At 33.3% G+C, this 27,237-nt stretch overlaps 1 protein-coding gene across 3 annotated transcripts in view; it reads right to left on the bottom strand.

Annotated features, from left to right (window-relative positions):
- Nucleotides 1-27,237, bottom strand: part of FKTN (fukutin) — a 72,845-nt gene that overhangs the window by 21,683 nt on the left and 23,925 nt on the right. Inside the window, exons 3-8 of one of the 3 annotated variants that reach the window (XM_079113294.1) lie at nt 24,310-24,369; nt 20,164-20,367; nt 11,665-11,942; nt 8,527-8,659; nt 2,811-2,940; nt 266-399 (exon numbers count right to left, since the gene is read on the bottom strand). In XM_079113294.1, the coding sequence (XP_078969420.1) occupies nt 266-399; nt 2,811-2,940; nt 8,527-8,659; nt 11,665-11,942; nt 20,164-20,367; nt 24,310-24,369 (939 nt within the window). Of the gene's footprint in view, nt 1-265; nt 400-2,810; nt 2,941-8,526; nt 8,660-11,664; nt 11,943-20,163; nt 20,368-22,389; nt 22,513-24,309; nt 24,370-27,237 lie in introns of those variants that run through there. The other 2 variants (XM_079113296.1, XM_079113295.1) reach the window with 2 other exon arrangements.

Here is a 27,237-nt window from a genome sequence, read left to right as displayed (position 1 = left end):
AGTGATAAAATTATGTAAGCAGTGCTAGCTGCAATAGCACATATACTAAAATCAGAATGATACAGAGAAGATGAGCAGTTTTCTTAGGCAAATGTAGTGGTCTACTCAGACCAGGATCAACTATATTAAAATGTTTCACTCACTTCACCTATTTAAAAAATAAACTATTGCTATTAAAACAAAAAAATTATGTCTGAGTTGCTTTATATAAACTCTATAATTGAGACATGTCACTTAAGAAATAAAGCCAAGTTTTGTTACTGACCTTCCCAAACTTGTGTTTGAGTGGAAGTCCTGCATCCTGAAATGCTATAATAATATCAGATTTGTAATCTTGTATAAAAATCCCTAGGTCAACATCTTTGCTATAAGGAATAATATTGCACTGCCGATACCATCCTAAAACAAAAAGCATAAATTTTATTAAAAATTTAAATTTAAAAATTAATGATCTCTTTTAGCAATGAACTTTATTTCATAGGATTAGACTTAGGATACTTTACCAAAACCATTTTTTAGAAAATTAAATTTCAAATGAAAAGACTTGGTTATAGGAGTCTATCAATCTATTAGTCTGTCTATCTAGCCTATCTAAATTTTGTCACTAGTCTGAATACTCAGCTTCCTCCTAAGCTTTCATGACATACTTTAATTTCTGTATAAATTATTAGCTTTAAAATGTGTTAACTGGGTCATTCACTTTATATTCATTTTTAAAAAATGAGTAATTAATGGCCCTTTACTGAGTATCCAACCCATAATGGGCCATCCATTTAAAAAAAATTAAGTTGCTATTCAGAATGTTTAGTCATTGACATTTAGTGATGAATGCTGCCTTTAGGTGTGCTAAAAACAATTTTATTAATCATTATATCTTTCCTCAGTCAATATTTATAGAATTTACCAGTTCTGAATAGCTCATTCCTGATGGACAATATTAAAAAAGGAGTAATATTAGCTTCAATTTTCCACATACTACCAAAAGATATTTAAGTGTTTACTATATGTCCACTCACTTAGATATTAGAGCACTGTCCTAAAAAAATAAAACTTATATCTTAATATTACTATGAACTTCTGAGTTTTCCTTATTATCCTACTAATCTTTCCATCCAAATCATTTTAAAAGTAAACAATATTCTACATTTCCCTAGCAGACATTGCTAAATAAGTATTAACAATTATCCTAATAGGCATTGCTATAGGAATTCTAAAATAATTCTATTAAATAATTATAAACTATAAAAAATGGAAAGCTCATCTAATTCAACCCTCTTATTTCAAAAATGCCCTTAAATCAAGAAATCCACAGGCCTAAAAACTCAAAACAAACTATGACAAATGTTTGTTTTTGTTTTTTGAACCTAAGAGTACTTTACTACTGAGCTATATCCCCAACCCTTTTTATTTTTTATTTGAGACAGGGTCTCGCTTAGTTGCTGAGGCTGCTATTGTGCTTGCAGTCCTCCTACCTCAGCTTCCTGAGTTGCTAGGATCATATATGGGCTAGGCTACCATGCCCAGCTATGACAAATGTTTAAGAAGTGTATTTTTTTGCAGGGGGTGCTAAGGATTGAACTCAGGGGCACTCAACCAATGAGCCACATCCCTAGCCTTATTTTGTATTTTACTTAGGAGACAGGGTCTCACTGAGTTGCTAAGAACGTGTTGCTGAGGCTGGCTTTGAACTCTTGATTTTCCTGCCTCAGCATTCCAAGCCCGTGTGCACTACTGCACATGCCTTAAGAGGTCTTTTTAATGACACAGACTATAACACAACTTTGCTTCTAAAAAGTTAAATCTTTAAGCAAATATCACACAATTGTGTGAACAATGTTCCTCTTTGGGTTTATTCTAATTGTAAGCCTTGATAGGAAGAACTGTATAATCTTCCACATGTTCCAATGGAAGGATAACCCCACATCCCAGTCTATACCTGTTGTACCAGAATAAATAACTATGGCATTTCCTTTCACTTTCAGATTGAACAACAAATTATATGGCAACTCTTTATAAAAGTAGGAGCTGAAGTTACTTTTGTACAAATTTTTTTTGTAAATTTTCTTTTTTGTAAATTTTTTTGGTAGATTTTTTTTTTGTAAAATTTTGGACAGTTCTAATCAAGAAACAATGAATACAGCTATAATCAGCCATACTTTTAGTCAACAGGGAACAAACAAAAACAGAACATTTAAGATTCTAAATAATTCTAAATTCCAAAGAAGTTTGATCTAATGAATAGTTATCAGAAATCTAGAAATTTTTCTCAGATTCTAATAGCAACTTGTCTAAGGACTATAGAAAAGTCTGTAGTTCTCCCTCTCAGATGAAGAATCAGTAATATTCTGAATGATCTGGAAAAGGTCTGTGGTACCTTATGACACCCCTTTCAGTCTTCCTCTTATTAGAAACTTTTGGTGCAATGCAGACTGATTATATGATATATAAATTAAAAAAAACAGTTTTTTTTAAAGACAAAAATAGTCTTTGGGATAGAAATAATAAAATGCCAGTTTAAGGATTACCGAAAACCAACTATAGTCTACATATTCTGATGTAAATTTTCTACATATTACTTACACAGTTTGGTAAACACAAACATCATCTTCCAAAGATTCTATTCTATATTTCTGAAATTAATTTCTTTGAAAAAAAATCAATAGATCTTTGCTACATGCAGAAATGTTTACTCTGTCTGTAAATATTACACTTTGAATGTTACTGATGTTTTGTCAACTTAATTGGTCATCCCTAAAGACAAAATGGATAGATGAAATAACAAGACAAACATAAAGCAGCAAGAATTTTACCTAAACAAGTTCCACTGCTCAGCCAAAATCGTACTCCCAATTTCTTTAACGTTTTGGCTGCTAGTTGCAATAATTCCTTTGCACTCTTCCGAAAGGTCATAGCTTCCACAGTGTTATCATCAAGGTACTGCTACAGATTTAATAAACAGTAGTCAGCTACTGTTTATTTTCAAATTGCTGGAAACATTTCTGTGACATCTGAATTAAATCTGGTAATTAACGTCACATTATATACATTTTCTACAATAAATATCAAGTTTTACAGTTACTTCTTAGTCACACATTAAAATACGAATATAGGAGTATTTTCTAGAAGAGATCAGTTAAAAAAGAAGGAATACACTTACACCTTTATCAACTTCTCCCTGTCACAATTTAGCAGGCTGGGCAATTAGGAGGAAAGAAGGCTAATTACCATAGCTACAAGCCTAACGGAAACAAAATAAACTAAATGATGTTTCATCATTCATTGATGCTACTGTTCTTTATAAACAGTAGTAAAGTACAAAGAGCTGAGATTTTGAATCAGTTTATCTGTGTTCAAATTTATGATCATTACTTTTTAGCTATGATCCTGGGCATATCGTCTTGGAAGAAAATAAGCTCAGTGAAGGAAAGTTACTTTATGCTATTTATGACATATTTCCAGTGTCTAGAACAGAGCCTGCATTTTTGTTGAATCAATGACAATGAAAGAATAAACAAACCTCTCTTAGATCTAATTTTCTCCTTTGTAACTGAGTATAATAATTACACTGTGCATGATTGCTGAGCAGATTTAAGGAGGAAAATGCCTTGCAAAATATGAAGTTTTACATAAATATTATCATTTACTCAGTCATCTTGCTTTTCTGATTTTCTTCATTTTTAGAGTTTTAGAACTGAAGAAAGTTTTAGAACTGAATGAATTCTTCAGTGATGCTTCACTAACTAGGGGGACAAAGACCTAAATTATTTGGCCTAGGAGACAAGGACACTGTGTTCTGGTCCCTATTGGTCAGTCTCACCTCCACCCTCCTTACAATTCATTTTGCAGCAATAAAATGTAACTTTCCAATTATACTACAAGTTCTCTAGCCTCTGTGCCTTTATATATTTGCTTCCTTTGCCTGATATGTTCTAGTCCTCTTGAAAAAGAAAAAAATTAGCATCATAATTTAAATATGTCCTTTTGGGCTGGGGATATAGCTTAGTTGGTAGAGTGCACAAGGCCTTGGGTTCAATCCCCAGCACTACCAAAAAGAAAGGTCCATTTAATTTTTCCTGTTTAGCCAATGAATGGACAAGAATCCTGGGATCTGGAAGGACTCCTCCAAAATATCAAAGAAATATAACATGATAGGAAGTACCTACTCATTTCATAGATGAGGAAACTAAGGATCAAAAATTTAGTGAATGAAGGAGAAGAATATAGCTGTCTAGATATTCCTAGGTCAGGTATCCAGATATTTCCATACTCCCTTCTGGTTTCTCACTGAAATTCAACTGGTGAAGCTCATGAATTATTACGTAATGTGGTTCTTTTTCCCTGTGAAACAAAATCAAGTTCAGAAAAATGTATAGAATCCTACTTCTGAAGCTCGTGGTTTATTTATGAAAATAATTAAAAGTAAATAAAGTCAGGAGAAAACTTGCCATTCTTCCCTTCCTTCCTGAACCAATAAGACCAATTAGGTAGGGTGGAGTAATAGAGGTTTTTGTGCACAGGGGTGGCCTGGTATTATGGGATGTCAGAGCCAAGCAGGGTTGAGGAGAGTCTCCCTGCAGATGAGCAGACAGATGTAGGCATTTAGAGCCTTAGTAGGGTGACAAGGGTGTCATACAGGGGAGTAGCCCAACAAGGGTAGCAATGTCTATGCAGGGTGAGAAATACATCCACATGGGGAGGGGGATCTGTTGAGATATCGGTTACATATGGGAAGATTAAACAAATAATTAATATAGCTAAGAACAGTGGAAGTCAATTTTCTCAGTTTGAGAAGGGAGCCAGAAATATAAAAATGAACCCTACGTTGTTCGATTAAAACTTATAATGTACCTGGATATACTGTTACCTCTAGATAATGATGCAAATTCAGATTTCAATAGAAAAAGATAAAATATAGACATACACACCATATCCCTGTCCACTTAGAGGGCCTGTGTGCAGCAAAACCCCAATAGCAATGGGTACACCTGATTTCCAGATCTTGGCTTCTTTAATGAACAAGGAATCAGAGAAAAAACTGATCCCAGGATTGGGGAAGGGAAATTATATAATAAGCCTAGAACATCTTGTTATGTTAAAATCTTAAGAATATAATCTAATCCCTTAGATAAAATAGGAAACCTTGGATCCACACTGATAAAAACAAATGAAAGTTTGACAAGGAGGTCTGGGGATGTGGCTCAGTGGTAGACTGCTTGCCCAGCATGCACAAGTCCCTGGGTTCGATGAAAGAAAAAGTTTGAAGAGGAAAATAATACTTACATAGCTATAAAGTAATTTCACATTGAATACTTATTAAGTACAAAGAGAAAAACAAACAACGTAAGGCTGGCAGATAACAAATCAAGTGTGTGATAGGAACACCAGCAGTAATTGGACAAATCAAAATCAGGCAGCACCTGATGGCATAAAACAAGAGCACATCATCACTTCTGTGTATTCCTTTTAAAAATGTTTAATCTGAATCTAACATGAGGAAAAAAACAGATAAATTCCCAAATGAGGGATATTTTACAACATATCTGGACTATAATCTTTAAAAGTATCAAAGTCATAAAAGCAATAAAAAGACTGAGAAATCCCAAACAGAAGGAGATTAAGGAGACAGGAAAATTAGTACATGTGATTCTAAGTTCCTTTTTAATATAAAGGTCTTTATTGGGACAATTAGTAAAATTTCAGTGGGAGTAAGTGGTAATAATCTGGATTAATTTCCTAAAAATTTTTTTAAGGTAGTAGGGGGATTTAACCCAGGGGCACTTAACCACCAAGCTATATCCCTAGACCTTTTTTTATATTTTATTTAGAGACAAGGTCTCACTAGTTGCAGGGCCTTGCTAAGTTGCTGAGGCTGGCTTTGAACTCGTGATCCTCCTGCCTCAGCCCCCAGAGCCACTGAGATTACAGGTGTGCACCACCATGCCCAGCTATTTCCTAATTTTTATATTAGGAGTTATAGGAAGATGTTTTTGTTTTTAGAAAATGTTAAATTATTTGAGTTTGTACGGCATCTGATCCATAGCATACTCAAAATGCTATTTGTATTGTATTCACAACTTTTATCTAAGTCTAAAATTGTTTTAAAAAATCGTTTTTTAAAAAAAGAAATTTAGGAGGCAGCTGTGTAACTTTATTTTGATTGGTTCATTGCTTGTGTGTTTTATAGTGGGCATTATATATAAGACTATTTGGCGCCATCAAGTGTTGAAATACATACATGTACACTTCAATTGGAAAACAGACTCATTTTTTTAAATCATGGTTCTAACATAAAAATAATCAAGAAGGAAATATTTAAGAGGATAAGAATAAAAAAGGAGTTATCAACCCCATTAGGTATATCAGTAATATCAACACGCTAGCAGAAGAGGAAAACGAATTAGGAATCACAAGACTGCCTCACTGTGAGTGAATGATATAGAAAAAACATCGTGAATGAATACAGTTCCATCTGTTTGTGTCACAAATATGACCTACAGACAGCATTATAGTCTTGCTGTTGGATGGTACTTTAAACACCCAAAGGATAAGGCTATAAGCTGATTTGCACTCTGAGCATCCTTTATCCATGCTCTTTACTCAAATCCTGATTAAGTGTTCACCTTAACATTTCAAAACCAGGAATAAGAAATATAGACTTAGAAAGTATCAGCTGTAATCGCACACCTGTAATCCCACACCTGTAATCCAGTGGCTCAGAAGCTGAGGCAGGAGGATTTCAAGTTCAAAGTCAGCCTCAGCAACTTAGTAAGGCCCTAAGCAACTTAGTAAAACCCTGTCTAAAAATAAAACACAGGGCTGGGGATGTAACTCAGTTGGTAGAGCGCTTGTCTTGCAAGCATAAAGCCCTGAGTTCAATCCCCAGCACCACCAAAAAAAAAAAAAAAAAAAAAAAAAAAGGGCTGGTTATGTGGCTCAGTGGTTAAATGCATTTGGGGGTTCAATCCCTGGTGGTACCAAAAGAAGAAGAAAAAAAATGTATGATACTATCTACATGATATTTCAGTTATTTTGAATCATTTTGCATTTTATGCTGCCTTTTCACAAATTGAGAAGGGCAAATGCTTGTTAAGTAGTTCCAACCTTGCTGGTGAATTAGTTCTAATAAGTGTCCTCAAAAAAATCATTTGATTCATGGGCTGGGGTTGTGGCTCAGTGGTAGAGCACTTGCCTAGTATGTGTGAGGCACTGGGTTTGATTCTTAGCACCACATATAAATAAATAAGTAAAATAAAGGTACATCAACAACTTAAAAATATTTTAAAAAATCATTTGATTGAGATAAGCACTAATTCTTGATGCATTTTTGCATATTTTCTTTGTGCCACATACTGTAATAGATATTGGGGCTCTAGAGGTGAATAAGAAAACTGTCGTCAAGAAGAACACATAATTTTACTAAATCCCCTACTGGGTGACAAGACAGACATTTGTAATACACTGTGATAAATGCCATGACAGAGGTGACAACCACAGCAATTCCTTTAAGGCAGGAAGAGTGAGTGGTTGTTTAAGTACCAAACTCACTCACTCTTCTGCTTCTTGTTACCATGTGCTAGGATAATGCCAGGCAGCCCTTGCCTACTAGAGTAAGCCCAACCACACATATATTTTTCTAGCTTTTCAGCCAAGAGGCTCAATAAATTTTATAACCCTGCTGTTACAATTCTTAAAGAAGAGGGCTAGGAAGGTCCACTTAGGCCTAGGTTTGGGTGCCAGCAGATCATATCAGAGAAACCTGGCATTTGTGGTCTTAGGCACTTGGCAACAACAATAAAGCTGGTACTTCATTTTACTATTATGTTCCCACCTTGCACATGCAGCTTTTTTTTTTTTCTTTTGCATAGAACCCTAGAAAATAAAGGGCATTGGGGTACCAAAACCCCACTGTCATTTTGCCCATTTTCACTTTATCTCTGGTTTCATGTTAGCTCTTAAAGTTGAACTTTCATGCCCTTCAAAATCACCTTTATATCCCCAGGGCCACAAGCCTAGGAAACAGGCTTTCAATAAATGTTCATTGAACAATAAAGTAAAGTTCAAAAAGCACTTGGTCTTTGTGTAGCATTTGCCTTCAAAAACGCTTTATGAACACAAAAATTCATATTCAGCAGCAAACCTCTGAGAAAAATTATATTTTCCATGAAATATTTTCTAAATCTACATGGTCCATCTTCTATAGTAACCTCTTTCTTCCTAGATTGCTTCAAAAAGACAATCCACCATCTTCTATCAAGTTTATAAGCTATTACAACTAAAGGCAAAGACCAATAGTAACCCCATCAAAATCTACATGAATAAAACAGTAAGTACTTATTTATCTATTTAGGGATTAAATTGTTTTTTAGGTTAATTTTTAATCTTTTTTTTAATTAAAAGAACAGAAGCTAGAAGAAAATAGATGAATTGAAAAGATAATTTTGCTTATTGTCCTTCATTTCCCCCTAAAATATTAAAAATAAACATATTTCCTTTAATTTAAAAGTATATTATTTGGTTATCTCTAACCTGAAAGAATGCTCGAGCTTCTTTATACCTGCATTCAATAAACCTTGAGTGTGGTATTTCTTCTAGAAAGTGCACTGGATTTTTTGGAATACGCACTTTTAGTCCATCAATAGTAACCTGCTGTAACTCTGGCCTGAAAACAAAAGTTAAGATTTATTATAAGGAAATAATCCAGAATACTGGCAGCCTCTTTACAATATTAAACATTAGTAAAATAGCTAAATATCAAGTGTATTTTCTTTCTCAGATATCAACTAGTAACTTTAGTAAGACTTTGAGAATCTGACATCAATCAGCAACTGAGTTTTAAGTATTTGGTTCATATATTTTAAAATATTTTTATACTTGTTCATATATACTTTGGTATTTCAGGCAAAAAATAAAGCTTAATGATTTAATTTTAAACTACTGATTTACTTCTGAAGAAATAAATGTTCTTAACACTTAAGACAAAAGAGTAATTAAAAGAGTCTAGAACTCATTAACAGGCAAAATGCTATGTGGGAATCAATCATGTATATTTTGGATATCCCCATTCTAAAAATATTCCTTGAGTTTTTCCATTTCTCTTTATATAAAATATTACAATGTAGTGATGGTTTTTATCTATTGGCACACATTATCTTTAACAGGTATTTTCTGACTGACAATTTTGACCTTCACTAAATTATTAATGAAACACTGAAATAAACTCACAAGACTTTACGAAAAAGATAATGTTTTCCTAAAAAACTTATTTGAAATATATAATGAATAAAGTATGCATAGGAGTGGTAAGAAAACCATAAATTATTATTAGAACAATAAAAGGAGCAAATAATAACAACAAACTATTTTCCTCCACTCCTATAATATTATTGTTCATTTTATTACTAAAAACCTGGTTTGGTTTAGGAAAGATTTGACTTTATGTAAACAAAAAATGTAGACAGCTCCAGTTTTGAATACTTTTTTCAGTGGTTTCTCAAATACATGATTTTAAATACTAATAAGAGGGCAAGAATAAACACTCTGATAGTTCTCAAGTGTGATAGATAAGTATTGCCTCTCTGAAAGTTTCTAAGAAGGGTTTACAATTTGAAAATCCTTATAAGAATGTCAAACTTAAGGCAAATGATAAATATTTATTGCTACCTACACATAAGATTATGGTATTTAAAGCATCACTATTAGTGACTTCAAAAGGGGAAGAAAAGTGTAACTCTAGATTAGAAACTTCAAATTTATTATCCAATTTCAAGGGTTTTAATTTTCATTCTGTAATTGCCAATATCACTGTCAAATTTTACATGAATCCCTTCAAATAACTTTCTCATTAGAAACATTTTTATTACTGAGATAGCAAAGGACATACTTCTATACATAGTTGAACTGTAGAATGAAATGACCCTTATGTATATGTATATATATAAAGCTCCAATTAAAAAAAAAACCACAACAATAAATAAATAGAAGGAAGACTAGTAGTAGAGTAGAGTAAAGGGAACAGCAGGAGGGAGAAGGGGAAGGAAAGAGGAGGTACTTGGGATTGAAATGGAACAAATGATATATTCCATTCATGTATGATTAAGTCAAAATGAACCCCACTATTATGTACAACTATAATGCACTAATGCATACATAAAAATATATAAGAAATCACATAAGACAAAGGTACAAAATAATGAATTATAAACCCCCATGTCTCCACCACAGAAACTGAATCTTGCTAGCTTCCTGCAGTTCTCTATGTATCCAGTTCTCTATGTATCCTCTTCATTCATCTTAGAAATAAACTCTATCTTGTTTTTTTCTGGTACCTGTTCCTTATTCTTAATACTAAGTATAAGTAGTATTCTTTGTTAAAATATTTTTTTAGTTGGCAATGAACCTTTATTGTATTTATTTGTATGCAGTGCTGAAGAATCGAACCCAGGGCCTCGCACGTCCTAGGCAAGCACTCTGCCACTGAGCCACAACCCCAGACCACTGAGTCATACTAAGTACATATCCATGAACATAATTTAGCCTGTATTTGAGCTTTTTTTTTTTTTAAATCAGAGAAATAAACACTTCATTTTTTTATTTTTATTTTTTTTGCGGTGCTGGGGATTGAACCCAGGGCCGTGTGCTTGCAAGGCAAGCACTCTACCAATTGAGCTATATCCCCAGTCCAACACTTAAAAAAAAAAAAATTTTTTATAGACTGCATTGATTCACTGTACACAAATGGGGTATAAATTTCATTTTTATGACTGTATACAATGTATACCACACCATTCATGTAATCATATATGTACATAGGGTAATAATGTCTGCCTCAGTCCACTATCTTTCCTTCCCCCTCCCTCTTCCACCCCATTTTCCTCTAAACCATCCAAAGTTCCTCCATTCTTCTCTTGCCACCCACCTGCCACCCCTCTTTATTTATCATCATCTACTCATCAGAGAAAACATTCAGCCTTTGGTTTTTTGGGCTTGGTTTATTTCACTTAGCTTGATATTCTACAACTGCATCCATTTACCAGCAAATGTCACAATTTTATTAATCTTTATGGCTGAGTAATATTCCATTGTGTATATATACCACAGTTTCTTTATCCATTTATATTTGAGCTTTTTATACGTAACATTTGTATTCTTTTCTGCCTTGTCACTCAACATTGTAGGATTTAACCATGCTGATGTTTAGAGCGGTAGTTCATTTGTTTCTATGCTGTATAATACTTCATTGCATGAATTATAGACATAATACATATATACATAATACATATAAATTTATTATTTTATTGTTAAAGTATATTTAGGTTGCTTTTCATTTAGAAGCATTAAGAACAATGTTACTAGTTGGGTGCATGCCTGTAATCCCAGCAGCTTGGGAGGCTGAGGCAGGAGGATCACAAGTTCAAAGACAACCTCAGCAAAAGTGAGGTGCTAAGCAATTCAATGAGATCCTGTCTCTAAATAAAATACAAAATAGGGAGGGGAGGTGGCTCAGTAGTTGAGTGCCCCTGAGTTCAATCCCTGGTACCCTCTCCTCCAAAAAAAAGGTTACTATGAACATTCATGTGAATGTATTAGATTTCATTACAAAATGAAAAAAAGTATAAAAACTCACATGTGGACATTTCACACTTCCCCTTTTGGCTCTAAACTTACCTGTCAAAAGCTCCAGGATAACGACCAAACTGTAACTTTTGGAAAGGAACAAATTTCTTGTCAATGTGTCCTTTGAGTCGTAGATGGCCATGCCAGAGGTAGTTGCCACTCCTCTCATGAAAGACCACCAAATGAATGGCATGAGTGGCCAATTTACAAATATAGTGCAGGGGGATTTCAGTTCCAGAAAGTGAGTCTATCCCATCTAGCCGAGGATCTTTGCTTTCAATCTTCAGGCATTGAAATCCCATATTTTCAGCTATCCGAAACCAGCCTTCCTATGGGAATTGAATGAACATCAAGCATGATTATTCAAAACAAAATATAAGCAGCAATACTAAAGTGACTGTTACACTGAGTTAAGCCCTATTTTTGTGCTAATCTTCTCTTTGCCAGAAGATTTAGAAACGAGGATGTTTAACAGATTAGTAATTTAAAAAAAAATCTGTAGCATAGAAGTTATATTCAAGAATTCTATCTAAATTAATACATATTTCTTCCTTGGAATGAGAATGCTCATTCTAGTGTTCTCTGTTTAGTTTGTGTAAAGTAAACATTAATATTAGGACAGCTAAAATTAAACTTGCAATTCTTACATTCCAACATTTTAAAATGCTACAATAGAGCCCAACCTAATGCAAATCTTAAGAAAACAGACTGAAACATACTATAAGACAAAGCACATTTTCAACATCTTAAGAGTATAAATCTTTCTCTCTCTCTTTTTTTTTTTTTTTTTTTTCTATTAGGGATTGAACCCAGGGGTGCTGAACCACTGAGCCACATTCCCAGCCCTTTATATTTTTTAAATTTAGACACAGGGTCTCATTAAGTTGCTTAGGGTCTTGCTAAGTTGCTGAAGTTGCCTTTGAACTCATGATCCTCCTGCCTCAGCCTCCCAAGCCACTGGGATTACAGGTGTCCAACGTAGAATATGAATTTTACATAACAAGATTAACCTACATGGTAGATTTTTTTATGAATCTTAACAACCACTGTTATAGATGGTTAAATATTAAGAATATCTTACATTTAAATAGGCATTTATAATTTTCAAAGAACTTTCATTTGCATTATTGAGTTTGCCCATGATATCTACCTTATAAAGTAAGTAGCACAGGTATTATAGGCAACACGATATAGATAGACTCATAGCAGTTTTTCTGTCTAAAGAAACATAGCTAATAAGACCCAAAGCCACTATAAGCACTGAGGTCTTATCCAACAAAATTAAAGGTCCTTTCAACTATATAATATTACCTCTCTGGTTTATATAATGTGAACAAAGTTTATTAAATTCATCTTTCATTTGATATCCACAGAAACCATATAAGATCAGCAAGGGAGTATTTTATCTAGTCCATTATACAAGAAGAAAGAAGAATAAAGCTCAAAGAAGTAATGCCAGATATTAAAGTTTGTGATGATGTGCATCCTAAAGTTTGTCTTACTACCCATGGCATTCAGAAACATTTTTCAAGAGTGCTTTCTTTGGGTTTTTCAATGTTGTCATTTGAATTAGTTCTATCTTCATCTATGCTCTCATAAAATAAACCTCTATTGCACTACTTATTGTAATGTCATTTAATAGCTTCTTTAAATGACTAAATGCAATTAACAGACACAAACAAGTTCCTCTACCACAGGAATCAGCAGTGTCTAAATACCCAGAAGGTAGTCAAAAGATATTTTGTTGCTTTTATATTGTTAATTGAGAGAAAGTGATAAGTCTGGTACAGAATATTAACTAGTACCAATAATAAGTGTTCTCTCATTTCTCTATATAGAGCTAACTTGTGTTTTGGTCCAGTATCATACACCACTTCTAGGACTGGCCTCACAATATCCCAAAGGATCTTCCATGCACTTCTTCCATCTGCATGTGTGAAAGAAAAGAACTCCAAGATGAGAAAGCCACATAAATGAAACAGCCTGGATCCCTGAGTCACCAATGATAGGAAAGCTGCCTAGGAATACTCATGACCAGGAATATCCACAACAGATTTTGTATAAAGACAAATACTCTTTGTGCTAAAGCAATGAAATTTTAGAGTTGTTTTTTTCTTTTTCTTTTTTTTTTTTTTAAACAGCAACCAATGTAGCTTATCCTGGCTAATGAAATTGCACCTGATTTTCCTTATATTAATTAGAATTGTCAACTACAGAGCTCCTTTTCTTTTCTTTCTTGTCTTTCTTGGTATACCCAAGAACTGGAAAATACTGACAGAGGGTAAGGGTTGCCAATTCAAAGAAAAACACTACAGTATAGAAAGAAATTAAAGTATTATGAGTTGGTAAATTCAGGAAAAATTAAGTAGGTTAGCCAGATCTTAAAAGAAATCTGACTATGGTTGAGGGAAGAAAGGAAGACTGACAAACTAGGCAGAATGATAAGCCTTGCGTTTTTATAACCCTGGGAGAGAAAAGTGAAGAATAAAGTGGAGAGTAAAGGCCTAGGTCAAGACTGCTCTAAACAAAACTTCCATTTGCCTTGGCAACAGTTTGCTCACTTGGTAATGACATTAATAAAGAAAAAAAAAATCACATGTAAATGAAGTCCACAGTTAGTTCCATCTCAGGGGAAGTTTTAGGGAGGACTATCCAAGGGCTCTGTATGTCATCTGCATAAAAGGATAAACTTGGAATGGGGAACAGGTGTGCTTATTTTGCAAAGTTGACCTTTTGCTTCTTCCGTTGACTCTGATCATATCAGTTTTGCCAGCTGTAGCATATTTCTTTTCTTCCAAAGTAGTAGCTCTGAAGATATTAGATATTTTGGAAATTTGTGGGTATATTCCTGATTTATCATAATGGTAAATTGACATTTAAAGGCCTATGCCAGGAACACTAGACATTCTACCATCCAGAATATGAAAATCTATCTTGTGTCCTACATAATTTCAAATGTCCTATCAGATGATCACAGAAAACATGTTTACAATGGTCTGCCCTTATTTCTCAACAATACAATAGCCATTTTAGTGAAGATACAATTTTATTTTTTTGTTGTTGGAAATTTGTTCACTGCTTTGAAAAATCAAACTACTAACAACAATATTATTCACAGTAAGAGTTTGTATTTGTGATCCTACTTATAAATACAAGCATCTGAATTGTTTTATTATGTCTTACAATGTAGTCATGCTTGAGCATTTACACACTGAAACATACATTAGTTCTTTTAATTTCTACATTATATTAAGACATTAGATTGATTTGGGGGATTATGTGTATAGGAATTATAATGTCTACAAACTTCATTTTGGGAAAATAAAGGGACATTATAGAATATTCTTTGTATTGGCTTCTAAGCCTTGTAAAGCTTTTCTATGAGAAAATCAAATAGTCCAAGAGAAATGACCTACAAATACTGACATTTAGGAGTTTCTCCAATGAAAACATTAGTATACTCTTATTATTCCATAGTATAGTCCACTAGTTAATGAGGAATGACCATTAAAAAAAAGATTCCAATTGATTTACAATCTCTTATTTTTAAACATGAACAAAGATCAACAATTACATTAAATTTGTGTCATAAAAAAACACAAACAAAATAAGATAAAAATACCAGAAAACAAATATCCACAAAGATGGGATTTAGCAAAACAAAATGCAGCAGAGAGCAAAAAACATTTTAGAAAAACTAAAACTTTAAAATGCATAGTCCTGAAGCAAAAACAGAATGCCATAATAAGGAAAAGAGCCTAAGAAGCTTTTAGAAAACATGAATATTTCAAACAAAAATGTGACAAATCCAACAAATACATGAAAAAATGTTCAACATCTCCAGCAATCAGAGAAATGCAAATTAAAACTACACTGAGATTTCATCTTATTCCAGTCAGAATGGCAATTATCAAGAATACAAGTAACAATAAAGGATGGCAAGGATGTGGGGGAAAAGGTACACTCATATGTTGCTGGTGGGACTGCAAATTGATGCAACCACGCTGGAAGGCGGTATGCATATTTCCTTAGAAAACTTGGAATGGAACCACCATTTGACCCTGTTATTCCACTCCTTGGCATATACCCAAAGGACTTAAAATCATTATACTATAGTGATGCAGCCACATCAATGTTTATAGCAGCTCAATTCACAATAGCTAAGGTATGGAACCAACCTAGGTGTCCTTTGACAGATGAATAAAGAAAGAAAATGTGGTATATGTACACAATGGAATATTACTTAGCCAAAAAGAAGAATGAAATTATGTCATGGGTGGAACTGAAGACTATCATGCTAAGCGAAATAAGTCAGTCTCCAAAAACCAATGGCCAAATGTTCTCTCTGATGTGAGGATGCCAACACAAAAAGAGGAGTGGGGAGAACAGATGTTTATTGGATTAGACAAAGGAGAATGAAGGGAAAGAAGGGAGGATAGGCATAGGAAAGACAGTAAAATGAACTGGACATAACTTTCCTATGTTCATACATAAATACATGACCAATGTAACGCCACATCACGTACAACCACAAGAATGGGAAGTTATACTCCATGTATATAAAATATGTCAAAATACACTCTACTGTCATGTATATTTAAAAAGAACAAATAAAAATATGACAAAATCAATGGCACTATTAAAGATTCTGTTAAAAAAATACAACAGTTGGGAAAAGAGAAAATCACAAAGATAAGAAAATCAGAGGATCAATTCTGGAAGTTCAACATCCACATAAAAAAGTTTGGAAAGAACATATTTTCAACACAACTGCTAGAGATCCTACCTAAATCAGTCAAAAAAAAAAAAAAAAGACCAAGTTATCTGTCTGTCCAATATACTCATCTGATCAGTCTTGAGGGAGAGAAAGAGAGAGAAAATGTATAAACTACTAAAGCGTACCTACAGAGTTCAGATCAGCAGCTGGAAAACAAGATCTAGAAACAAAATCTAAATACAAAAGACAACAGCATCCCCCCACAATTAAAAACGACAAAGTAGCAAAAAATAAATCATACAAAAATGAGTAAAATCTCTAAGAAAATTATAAGATACTATTAAAGAACATAAAAGAATTAAAGGAGATATATTTAATGTTCATGAATGAGAAATACTAATGTTGAAACAATGTCAGGAAACCTTGCATGCTTTTGCTTTCTTAGTGCTTTGTGAAGAAGTTTGAACTAGCCTGGTTGATGAAAGACACGTGGCCCCATCACCTCCACTGCCTCATTTGACAGCCAGCCTTCCTGAAGCAGATACATGAGTGAGCTTAGCTGAGATCACAACTGTCCAGCTGAATCCTACCCAAATTGCTAGGTCACAGAATTTTGAATTAAATAAAAGGTTGCTTTTAGTCAGTAAATTTTGGAGAGGTTTGTTACACAGTAAAAGCCAAATGATACATAAATTAAATTAGAAATCAAATATGAAGGCAGAATAGAAACATTTTCAGAGATGTACGGTTTCAACCTTTCTTAGGAGATTATAAGAAAATATGCTTCCCTAGAGTGATGAAGCAAACAAAATCTAAAAAACAGACGTTTTTAACCCAGGAGAGATGAAAGGATTTTCTGGGAAGCTATGAAGGAGAATTACTGAACAACACTGGCACAGAAGACCAGTCTGCATTATAGTAAAAGGACCAAGAGCTCAAGGTGATGTCTCCAAGGGGAGGGAGGATCACCTGATATGTTAGATCTTACTGAGAGAGCTTTATGTTTCTGTTGCAAAGTTCACAGAAGGATTATTGATAGAATAAAAAAACTAGCAAACAAAAAAGAGAATAAAAGATTCATATGAAAAAGGAAAATTTGCCAGAGTGAACTAGGTGTCTTCCATATGAATCTCCACACATTCATAATATGATAAATACTGACCATTCATTTAACTACAAGATGTAGTCATTTTAAGATGATGAGCAGACATATAAGTGTATGTATGAGAGAAAAAGTAAATACAAGAGCTAAGCTCTTATAACTCATGATCAAAATGAGATATTAACAGAAATGTAAAATTTATAAATGAGAAGATAATCAGGGTATAAAGAGTTCAAAGGGGTTGGATCTAGGTGTGGGAATAAGAAGCTTTTTTATCATGAGCTTCGAGTTAAGTGACTTTTTTTTTCTTCTTTTTTTCAGTACTGGAGATTGAACCCAGGTGTACTCTACCATTGAGTGTCCTTTTTATTTTTTATTTTGAGACTGGCTGTCCTTGAACTTGGAACCCATCCGTCTCAGTCTCCTAAGTCACTGGAATTACAGGCATGCACCCCTACACCCCCCTCTACTATTTCTCTTTTTAAACTTAGTATTAGCATTATTTTGCTTAAAACCAAAAACTGAATTTAAATACCACATTCTAACTTTTTCATAAGTTTAACACTTTCAAAATATAAACTTAGGAGGAAAAAATAAGCAAGCAAACAAAAATGATGTATTTATCTATTTTAACACTTGTATCATTGCCTGGAAAGAACCATGGGCCAGAAAACAGACAATTCATTCTCCTGATGTCTTATGTAAGAGTTTGGGGCAATCAAGGGTCTGAGCAGCTTATAGTGTTTTTCCCAGATATCCCTATCACTCTGGAAAGTAAGCCCTGCCTACCAGGGGTCAATACAATCAAAACAGATCCCACAGTGGCTGACTAGTTATGTTCATTTAATCTGATACTCATTTTCTTATTTGCATAACTCCTAGGAATTAAGAACAAAGAAATCAGGAACTCAGAAGTTATATTAGTCTATTTTACATTACCATAATAAAATGTCTGAGATAGGTCAACTTTACAGAGCTGGTCTGTTTAACTCACAGTTATGGGAGCTAGAAGTCAAAATAGCATAGCTCTGGCTCTGACAAAGATCCCATGGCAAAAGACAAGAGTGTGTGTGAAAAAGAGAAAACATTATAAAACAGGAAGCCAGAGAGCTGGGTGGGGCCAGACTTGCCCTTTTTATTACAACCCTCTCTTAAACACTAATTCAGGGTCTCACAAGAACCACCTAATTTCTTCTGAGGGCAAGACACTCAATAATGCCCAACTAGGCCTGACCACTCAAAAGCTGCCCACCACACACATCAACACCCTGGAGATCAGGTTCCAAAACTTGAATCTCTTAGAAACACATATAAATCATATCCATACTATGTCAGAGATATTCCAAATAAAGAAGTAATCAAATTTTTGGCATATTTGGTCTTTGAGACTTTTTTTGCTGACTGCTATCTGACTTTAATTTTGTTAACCATAAAGCAGGTTAAATTCATAGTTTTGAGCACATCTAAAAAGCATTTCACTTGAGTATCAAACAAGTATTACACACTTACAAAATGGGAAGAATATAATCTTATGTCTACCTTATATAATATATACTAAAAATTAATCACCAAATCTCTTCCTGCTTGCCTACACTAATGGATACTAATGGATACTAAATTAAATACCCATATTTTAAGGCTCTCTCACAACTAGGTGACATAGGATTATAGTTCTGAATAGTGAGATATTAATGGTAGTTTATCATAAGCTTCTTTGAAACATTTTTTTTTTAAAGATGGTATTACCATTCTTTCCTCTCATTTTGAAAATGGATGTGATACCTGGAACTGTGATGTCAATCTTGTGATGATGAGGGAAAGAAAGGAAGACATTTAGCCCTGACATCAGCAGTCAGTAAAACTAATTGTTACTACCAAGATTTTACTTCTTGTTATTCAAGAAAAATAAATGCAATATTTGCATTAGCCATTATTAATTATATTCTATTACAGCTGAAAATATTCCTGATAAAATTTATCTTATTTTTGGTCCTAGGGATTAAACACAGGGGTGCTTTACCACTGAGCTATATTCTAGTCCTTTTTATTTTTTATTGAGAGATGGTCTCAGTAAATTGCCCAGGCTTGTTTCAAATTTGCAATCCTTCCAACCCAGCCCCCAGAGCTGATGGGTGAATGCCACTGTGCCCAGCTCCTCATACAATTTATACAAAGTTTTAAGAATGATTTTAGGTGTTTTACATTTTAAACTAGTTTAATTCAATACTATTTTGTAAGAGACAGAAGCCCTTTAATTGATGAATGGATAAAGAAACTGTGGTGTGTATATATATATACACAATGGAACATTAACTCAGTCATAAAGAATAATAAAATTATGGCATCTACAGGTAAGAGGATGCAGTTGGAGAATATCATGCTAAGTGAGATAAGCCAATCCCAAAAATCCAAAGGCCGAATGAGCTCTCTGATAAGTAGATGATGATACACTTATCAGAGGGAGACAAGAATGGAGGAAGGATGGATTGTATAGAGGAAAAAGATGGATGGGGAGGGGCTGGGAGAAAGGAAAAATAACAGAATGAGACAAACATCATTACCCTATGTACATGTATGATTACACAAATGGTGCAACTCTACTTCATGTACAACCAGAGAAACAACAGTTGTACCCCATTTGTGTACAATGAATCAAAAAATAAATAAATAAATAAAAAAGAAAAAAAAAAAAAGAAACAAATGTTACATTATCTAAATGCGATCAACTTACCTCATTCTTCCACAGGTGATACTGTAGTGCAAATGCAGTAAATTCTCTTGGAACACAGAAAAACTTGCATTCTGAAGTGAAGCCATGAGAAGTATTTTTGACTTGTTCGAAGTTTTTATTAATCAATTTCAGAATCAACGGATCAATAAGGAACACTGGTACATTTTGGTTGGATGTTAGCATAATAAATTTTTTAACTGCACGCTGTTTGAGAGGAAAAGAATACCCTCAATAACAATCAATACAACAACTTATTATATTAAATTTGTATTCATTGATTTTATATAGTGTTATACACTATACAGAGTGTTTACCCAATAGACACCATGTTTATCACTGCACTAAAAACAAACAAACAAATAAACATGATTCCTGGCCTCAAACAATATAGTCTTCCAGGGAAGATGAACAAATAGTTACAAGGTGAAACATGGTATAATAAAAACATAACACACACTATGAGTACAGAACAGTAAATCATTAATTAACATCAAAAAAGAAAATCTTCATAGAAGAAGTGGTATATTTCAGATGAAAATTTGAAGCTTAGAAATTATTCTCTTGGTTTTAGTTGAATTTTTCAAGCAAAACTCAGTGAAGAAATATCAGGTCTGTTTTTAGAAATCAGTAATGTCAGTCTTTCAAAACCAAAAATTTATTGTGTGTCACTTTGCTTCATATTTGTAATGCTGTTTAATAATATTTCTAAGCAAAAGATCCAGACCAAAACACATTACCTACTTGATCATCCCCCAATACAGTGAATTTTTTAACATCATGGCAATATTTTAAAATATAATATACTGCTGGGCAGTAAATAGGATCCTCTACTGAAAAAAGAGAATTTCAAAATTTGAATGAAAACAGACTAAATCACATTTAGGAGTAAATATCTAAGAGCAGCAAAGAGAATAACCAGTATACATCATTGCTAAAGACACTATTTCATTGAAAAGAATACTAAATTTAAAGAGATGTATGCACATCAAAAAGGTGTTTCATGGAATTAAAAATAAACTCTTCTTCACAATATCTGAAGGAACTTCTAAAAATACATATAAGATACCAAATATATAAGAATATCAAGAATTTTTGGACAGAAAAAAATGAGATATAGCTAGGAATCAGTTTCATCATTTGTTTTTAATGTAGAGTATTATACAAATGCCAAGAATATAATTATCTCTGCCTCAAAGAGGTTTGTTATCTCTTGGAAGGAGAGACATCTAGGTTAAAAGTTAGAATAAACAACTGTATGCCAAAAAATTCAACAACTTAAGTGAAATGGATATGTTTCTTTTAAAACTACCACAAGATGACAAGAAATCTGAATGGTCCTATATCCATTAAAGAAACTGAATTTGTTATAAAAAAAAAAAAAAAAAGCTGCCCTCAAAAGTACAAGAAAAATGTTATACTTAGATGGTTCACTTGTGAGTTCTATGAAAACACTTCCAAAAAACTGAGCTAGAGGAACTATTTTCTGATTTTCTGAGGCCAGTATAATACTAAAAGCAAAACCTAAAAGATATTACAAAAATAAAATAAAAAGAAAGAAAATTATAGACCACAATTACTCATGAACACAGATGCAAAGATACATAACAAAATATGAGAAAGTCAATTCCAGTAATTTAAAAAAAAGAAAGAAGTAAATATAACCAATGTTCATCACAGGAATTAGAGGTTAGTTTAATATTGGAAAGTCAATCAAAGAAATTCAACACATCAACAAAGGGGAAAACCTATGATAATTTCAATATGTAAAAAGCATTTGGCAAATTTCAATCCCTATTTATGATTAAAAACTCTCATAAAACAAGGAATAAAATACTTCCTCAATTTGAAAAAGGCTATAAATGAAAAAAATCTATTACTGAGTTGTAGGAATTCCTTGTTAATCTTTGATATCACTCTTTTGTCACCTGCATGTTTTGCAAATATTTTCTAGTCTATGGCATAAATGGAAGTTCTAAATGTTGATAGTCTATTGACTTTTTTTTCTCTTAGGGTTAGCTTTAGATAAGAAAAATGAAAGAGAAATGAGGTTTAGAGAAAGACAAGAAGATGACAGAAACTAGTACATGAAAAGTACTGAAGTGTTAAATGAATCTCAGGTTAGTATTAAAAATTTGATGAACACATTTATGGCTTCATTACAATTACTAACAAATATAGCTTAGGATAGGATCAAGGGGAGATACAATTTATCTTTTAAAAATATACCTTTCCAGTCATTATCAATGCAATCATCATTACTCCTTGGAAATAGGTATCCAATTGATTTTGAATCCAATTAATTCTAAATCAACATGACTATTATCACCCAGTCTTCAATAATTCATTTTATTTGTAAGAATGAAAAATGTCCTGTTGAAAATAGGATGTGCTGAGACCATAATATCCTATTCATCTGCCTGTGTATTAAAATTTTATCAAAACCTAAAAGAACTTGACAGGACTTGTTCTTAGGCAAGCATACTCTACCACTGAGCTATATTTTTAGCCCACAACTTGTTCTTCGCAAAAGTCTGGTTTCTAATTATCACTTTTCCCCCACTAAGTGTGTCAAGTCATCTGCTTAATTAAGAATTCATTCCAGAATTTTATCAGGACTCAATATCACACTATTAATCAGATTTCACTTTTTATTTCTTCAAAAAAAATAGGAGAAAGGCATTTTAATACTTCCCCCTTTCCTGTGATTTTGCAAATATTGTAGTGATTCAGTGACCATACTTAAAATACAAAGAGAACTCACAAAATGTAGTGAGCTGCTCTTTAATTTTTTTTTTTCTCATTTATTTTGGAAGTAAACCTTTAAAAAAAAACTGCTATTTTTCCCATCTCATGGGGTCACCCTACTAAGGTATGAGGATATTGTTAGAGAGCTGTCACTTAATCCATAAAAAGCAAAATCTTCTATCCCACTGAAGCCATTACAACTTTAAATTTTTCCTAAATATGCTCTTTCAGTGTACATATGAAGACTCTTAATAAAGGCAAACTTGAAAATTGTAGTTACTGCATCACCACATCATAGAATGTTAACATTTATGATAGACCATTCCATTGCCTTCAGATCTCATGCATATTCCACTGTTAAAATCTGAACTTTAAATCTCAATAAATTGTTTCATCCCTGGGATAATAATCTAGTTCAAGTAGTACATATCTATTTTTCTTAAGACTGAGAAGAAGTTAGAGAAGTGCTAGAGAGAAGTGTATGAAGTACCTCTTTTATTTAATTGAGACTCTTTATAATTGTGACAGGCAGTATCAATACTAAGAACATTGTGAGTCCCTCCCCGCTCAGATAACCCTAAATACACAGAGCAAAACATCTAAAATTTTTGATAAGTTTAAAGTTCATATTTATATTTCTAGACTAGATAACTAAGATGTCTGCTAAGAGGATGGCTCAGGCTTCACCTTTAAAACAGTAGTTCAAATCTAGCTGGTATCAGCAATGACTTAAAATACTTGGTTACTTGAAAATTCTAATCTAAAGTCTTTCACATCTGGGGTTACAAAGTGTATCCATAGGAAATATCTGGTCATTTTCCACAATGCATACAAACAAGATAAATAGGATTTTTGTTAGTTATCCAGCATTGCTTTTCATTCTAAGTTTAGTTAGAATAAAAGGTAAGAAAATACATTTTATAAATATGCAGGCTCTGAAATGAGTAAGACAAAATAAGGATATAATGCATGTATTACTAGTTTAGTTCATCTCATAAAGGAAACATGCTAAATAAATTTTTATTCCTGATCACTAATTTTTCCTTATTCATTGTTAAGTTCTGAAACATATTCATTCATTTGGGAAAGCAGCACAGTTCAGTGAAAGAGAGTTCTAGAGACAGGCAGTTAGAATCTGGGCTCAGTCACTTATTAGTCAACTAACTTAAATCTCTCTAAGATAAATCAAGAATAACATTATATATTGACTTGTTAAGGTTTCTATAAGGACTAAATGAGATACTCTAAGTACTTGGTATAGAACTTCCTCCTTCCTGGCCACTACCTACTCCATTCCCAAGGTAGCTTTGGTCATTGTATTCATTAAACAAATACTGAAAAAGAGTACATAAACGAATGAACTAAATGTACATTGTTAACAGGGAACTTTATTGTACATACCCACTGTATGCTATCAAATCCAATTCTGCCTCCTTTGGATTTTGATAAACCAATTCCATTCTAGGAAGATAATAAAAGAATATTTTAATAAATTCAAAGTCCAGCAAGAAACATGACATTTAGGGATGAATGTGAGAGTCAAAATACATGTTAGCTCATTGTCATTAGAAAGCATCACCCACAAACTTATTTTCATGTAGTCAGAAGCTAAGAATGCTATGATTTAAAAAAAAAAAATTTAGCTGTCGATGAACCTTTATTTATCTATATGTGGTGCTGAGAATTGAATCCAGTATTTCACACACGCTAGGCAAGTGCTCCACCCCTGAGCTACAACCCCAGCCCAGAATGCTGATTTTATAATACAAATACCTAAGATGTAAAACACCAACAGATTACATTAGTTAACTACATTATTAAATAGTAAAGTATATGTGGTCCAAATCTCAGAACAAATTAATGTCCACCAATGAACATCAAATTCTCTGCTCTCTCTCTCAAATTAGGGTTTGTCAATTTAGCTACATATTTCTAATTCAGCTTATCTTCATATACTGAATTAGTATTTGTAGTTCTTGGCAAAGAGATGAGAAAGTATAATAAAATTTACTGAGCAGCTCCTGAATGTCAGGTACTATATTTGACACATCTACATATGAACTATATACTTTTGTCTATCTCTTACAATAATCCTACAAAGCAAATATTATTATTTTTGGTTCACAGATAGCCTCAGTATCAATACTTTTCTAAAACACACCATAATTTAAAATGCTGAGTTATTTTAAAAAAATATTTAGGTCCAGAACATAAGAAGAAAGGTATCACTTTTCATCTGATAAGCTCCAAAATATTTTCAAAGTAACAGGAAAAAGAACATCTTATGGAATAGAGATAAGAGGAAGAATGTTTTAAGCTCAAAGAAGATTCAAAGGTTTTTATACCTTCAACATGGTGTTTTCCTATAAGCCATAAATGGTAGGATGCTGAAAAAAAATTTAAGTAAAAAATGTACTCCAAGTTCCAAAAAAGGAGACTCATCTTCCCACTATACCACACACTCAAGGGCAGGGACACAAATTTAGTCCATTTCTATATCACCACTGCCTATCACAGGGCTTGGTAGGTAGAAAATGCTTTATCCTTTACATCCCATCATCCTATATGGAATTGACAATTTGGGACTTACTGGTTTAATAAGGGTTCGTTAACTGGAGAAAGAAATGAGAAATATACTGAGATATATGAGAAATTAAGGTAGAGTCACACAAGCTCTGGAATTTAGCCAATAACATTTTAATATATGTAGATGTTTGGAAAAAAGCAACAAAGACACATGGTGGTAATCTTCAGCACCGAAAAAGAGACTACTGCAATACAGTCATTTGTTGCTCAACACAGCCTTATATTAGTAGAGAAGACTGAATTTCTGCACTGTTTAACTTATGGCATTTGGGACAGTGAACCAGTAGACTATTTTTATAATAGGTTCAATGAGAAATAGATCACATTACCATAAAAGCTACCTTTTTAAAGTGTAGAATTCAGTAATTTTTAGTATATTTATGGAGTTGTGTAACTATCACCACTATACAGAATATTTTCATCATGCTTAAAATAAAACCATGTTCCTACTAGAAATCACTTCCTAATCTCCCTCTCCTCAGTCCCAACCATAATGTTAATATATACTTTTTTCTCTATGGATTTACATCATGTGAACATTTCATAAAAATGGAGTTATAATATATGGCTTTTTGCATCTGACTTTTTTCACTTAACATAATGTAACAGTTCATCTATGCTATAGCATGCATCAGTATTCATTTATTTTTCCTGTGGCTGAGTAATATCCTATTGTATATTCAGTCATTGTTTGATGATCTGCCTATTATGGGTAAAACCAGCACAATGTTTTATATCATGCCTGACATGCCTGATTTGTACACTCATAATCTGCCTCTATTTTACTTCCATTTTCAACTCTCCACTTATTCTACACTTGCAACTGTGCAGCTAAACATGGGTACTCACTGGTGTCACTTTAGATTCATGACTACTAGCTTCCAGGAGGGTCTAAATTCTGCCAGCAATCATCCTACATTTCCCTGGTCTACTAATTCTCATTCTCCTAGATGATTTTTTCTGCTCCTTTCTCTTTTCAGCACCCCTTCCCTCTCTAACCTTCAACTTCTGGCACTGCTTTTCTATTTCCCAGAGAAAATAAAAGAAATCAGAGAAGAAACTTCAAGAACTTCTACCACATTTCTCTACCTAGTCAAACAATATCCCTATAGTCTACCTTACCTCCTCTCCTGATAGATGAGCTGCCTACATTCCTATTAAAAGTTAACCTCTCCACCTATATACTAAATCTTATCCCTCTTGCCTGGCCAAAGAAATAGCTTCAGCAATTTTTCTTTCTCTGTTGGATCATTTCCATCAGCATACAATGTGACAGTATTCTTCCTATCCTAAAAAATAATTAAGACAAAAACCTATTGGTTTCTCTTTCCCAGCATTTTTCTGACTCTCTTTACAGCAGACTTCCTAATGGGTTGTCTCCTCATTGCCCACAATTCTCCTGTGAATTCACTTGAACTTAAAATTACTTAGCAAGCATTCATCAAAAACACCGATAACCTCCACATTGCTAAATTCAATGACGAATTATTAGTCCTTGTCTTATTTGATCTACCAAGAATTGTTGAGCAACTTCTGCCTCACTGAAATACTTCATTCACTTGGTTCTCAAGATCCCCATGCTTCCAGGTCTCCTGCTATTTCTGTCTGGCTACTCGTTCTTAGTATCACTAGCTAGTTCATTCTACCTCTGACATGCTGCTGAAGGGTCTCAGAGCCCAGACCTTAAGACTTGCTTTTTCTCTTATGCTTTCTCTCTCTTAAATCTATGTTTACTTCCTTGGT

This window comes from Sciurus vulgaris (genome assembly GCF_902686455.1).
Source record: "Sciurus vulgaris genome assembly, chromosome: 15".
Classification (NCBI taxonomy): Eukaryota; Metazoa; Chordata; class Mammalia; order Rodentia; family Sciuridae; genus Sciurus; species Sciurus vulgaris.
The sequence above is the reverse complement of the archived record's forward strand: the minus strand, read 5'-3'. Positions and strand labels throughout refer to the sequence as shown.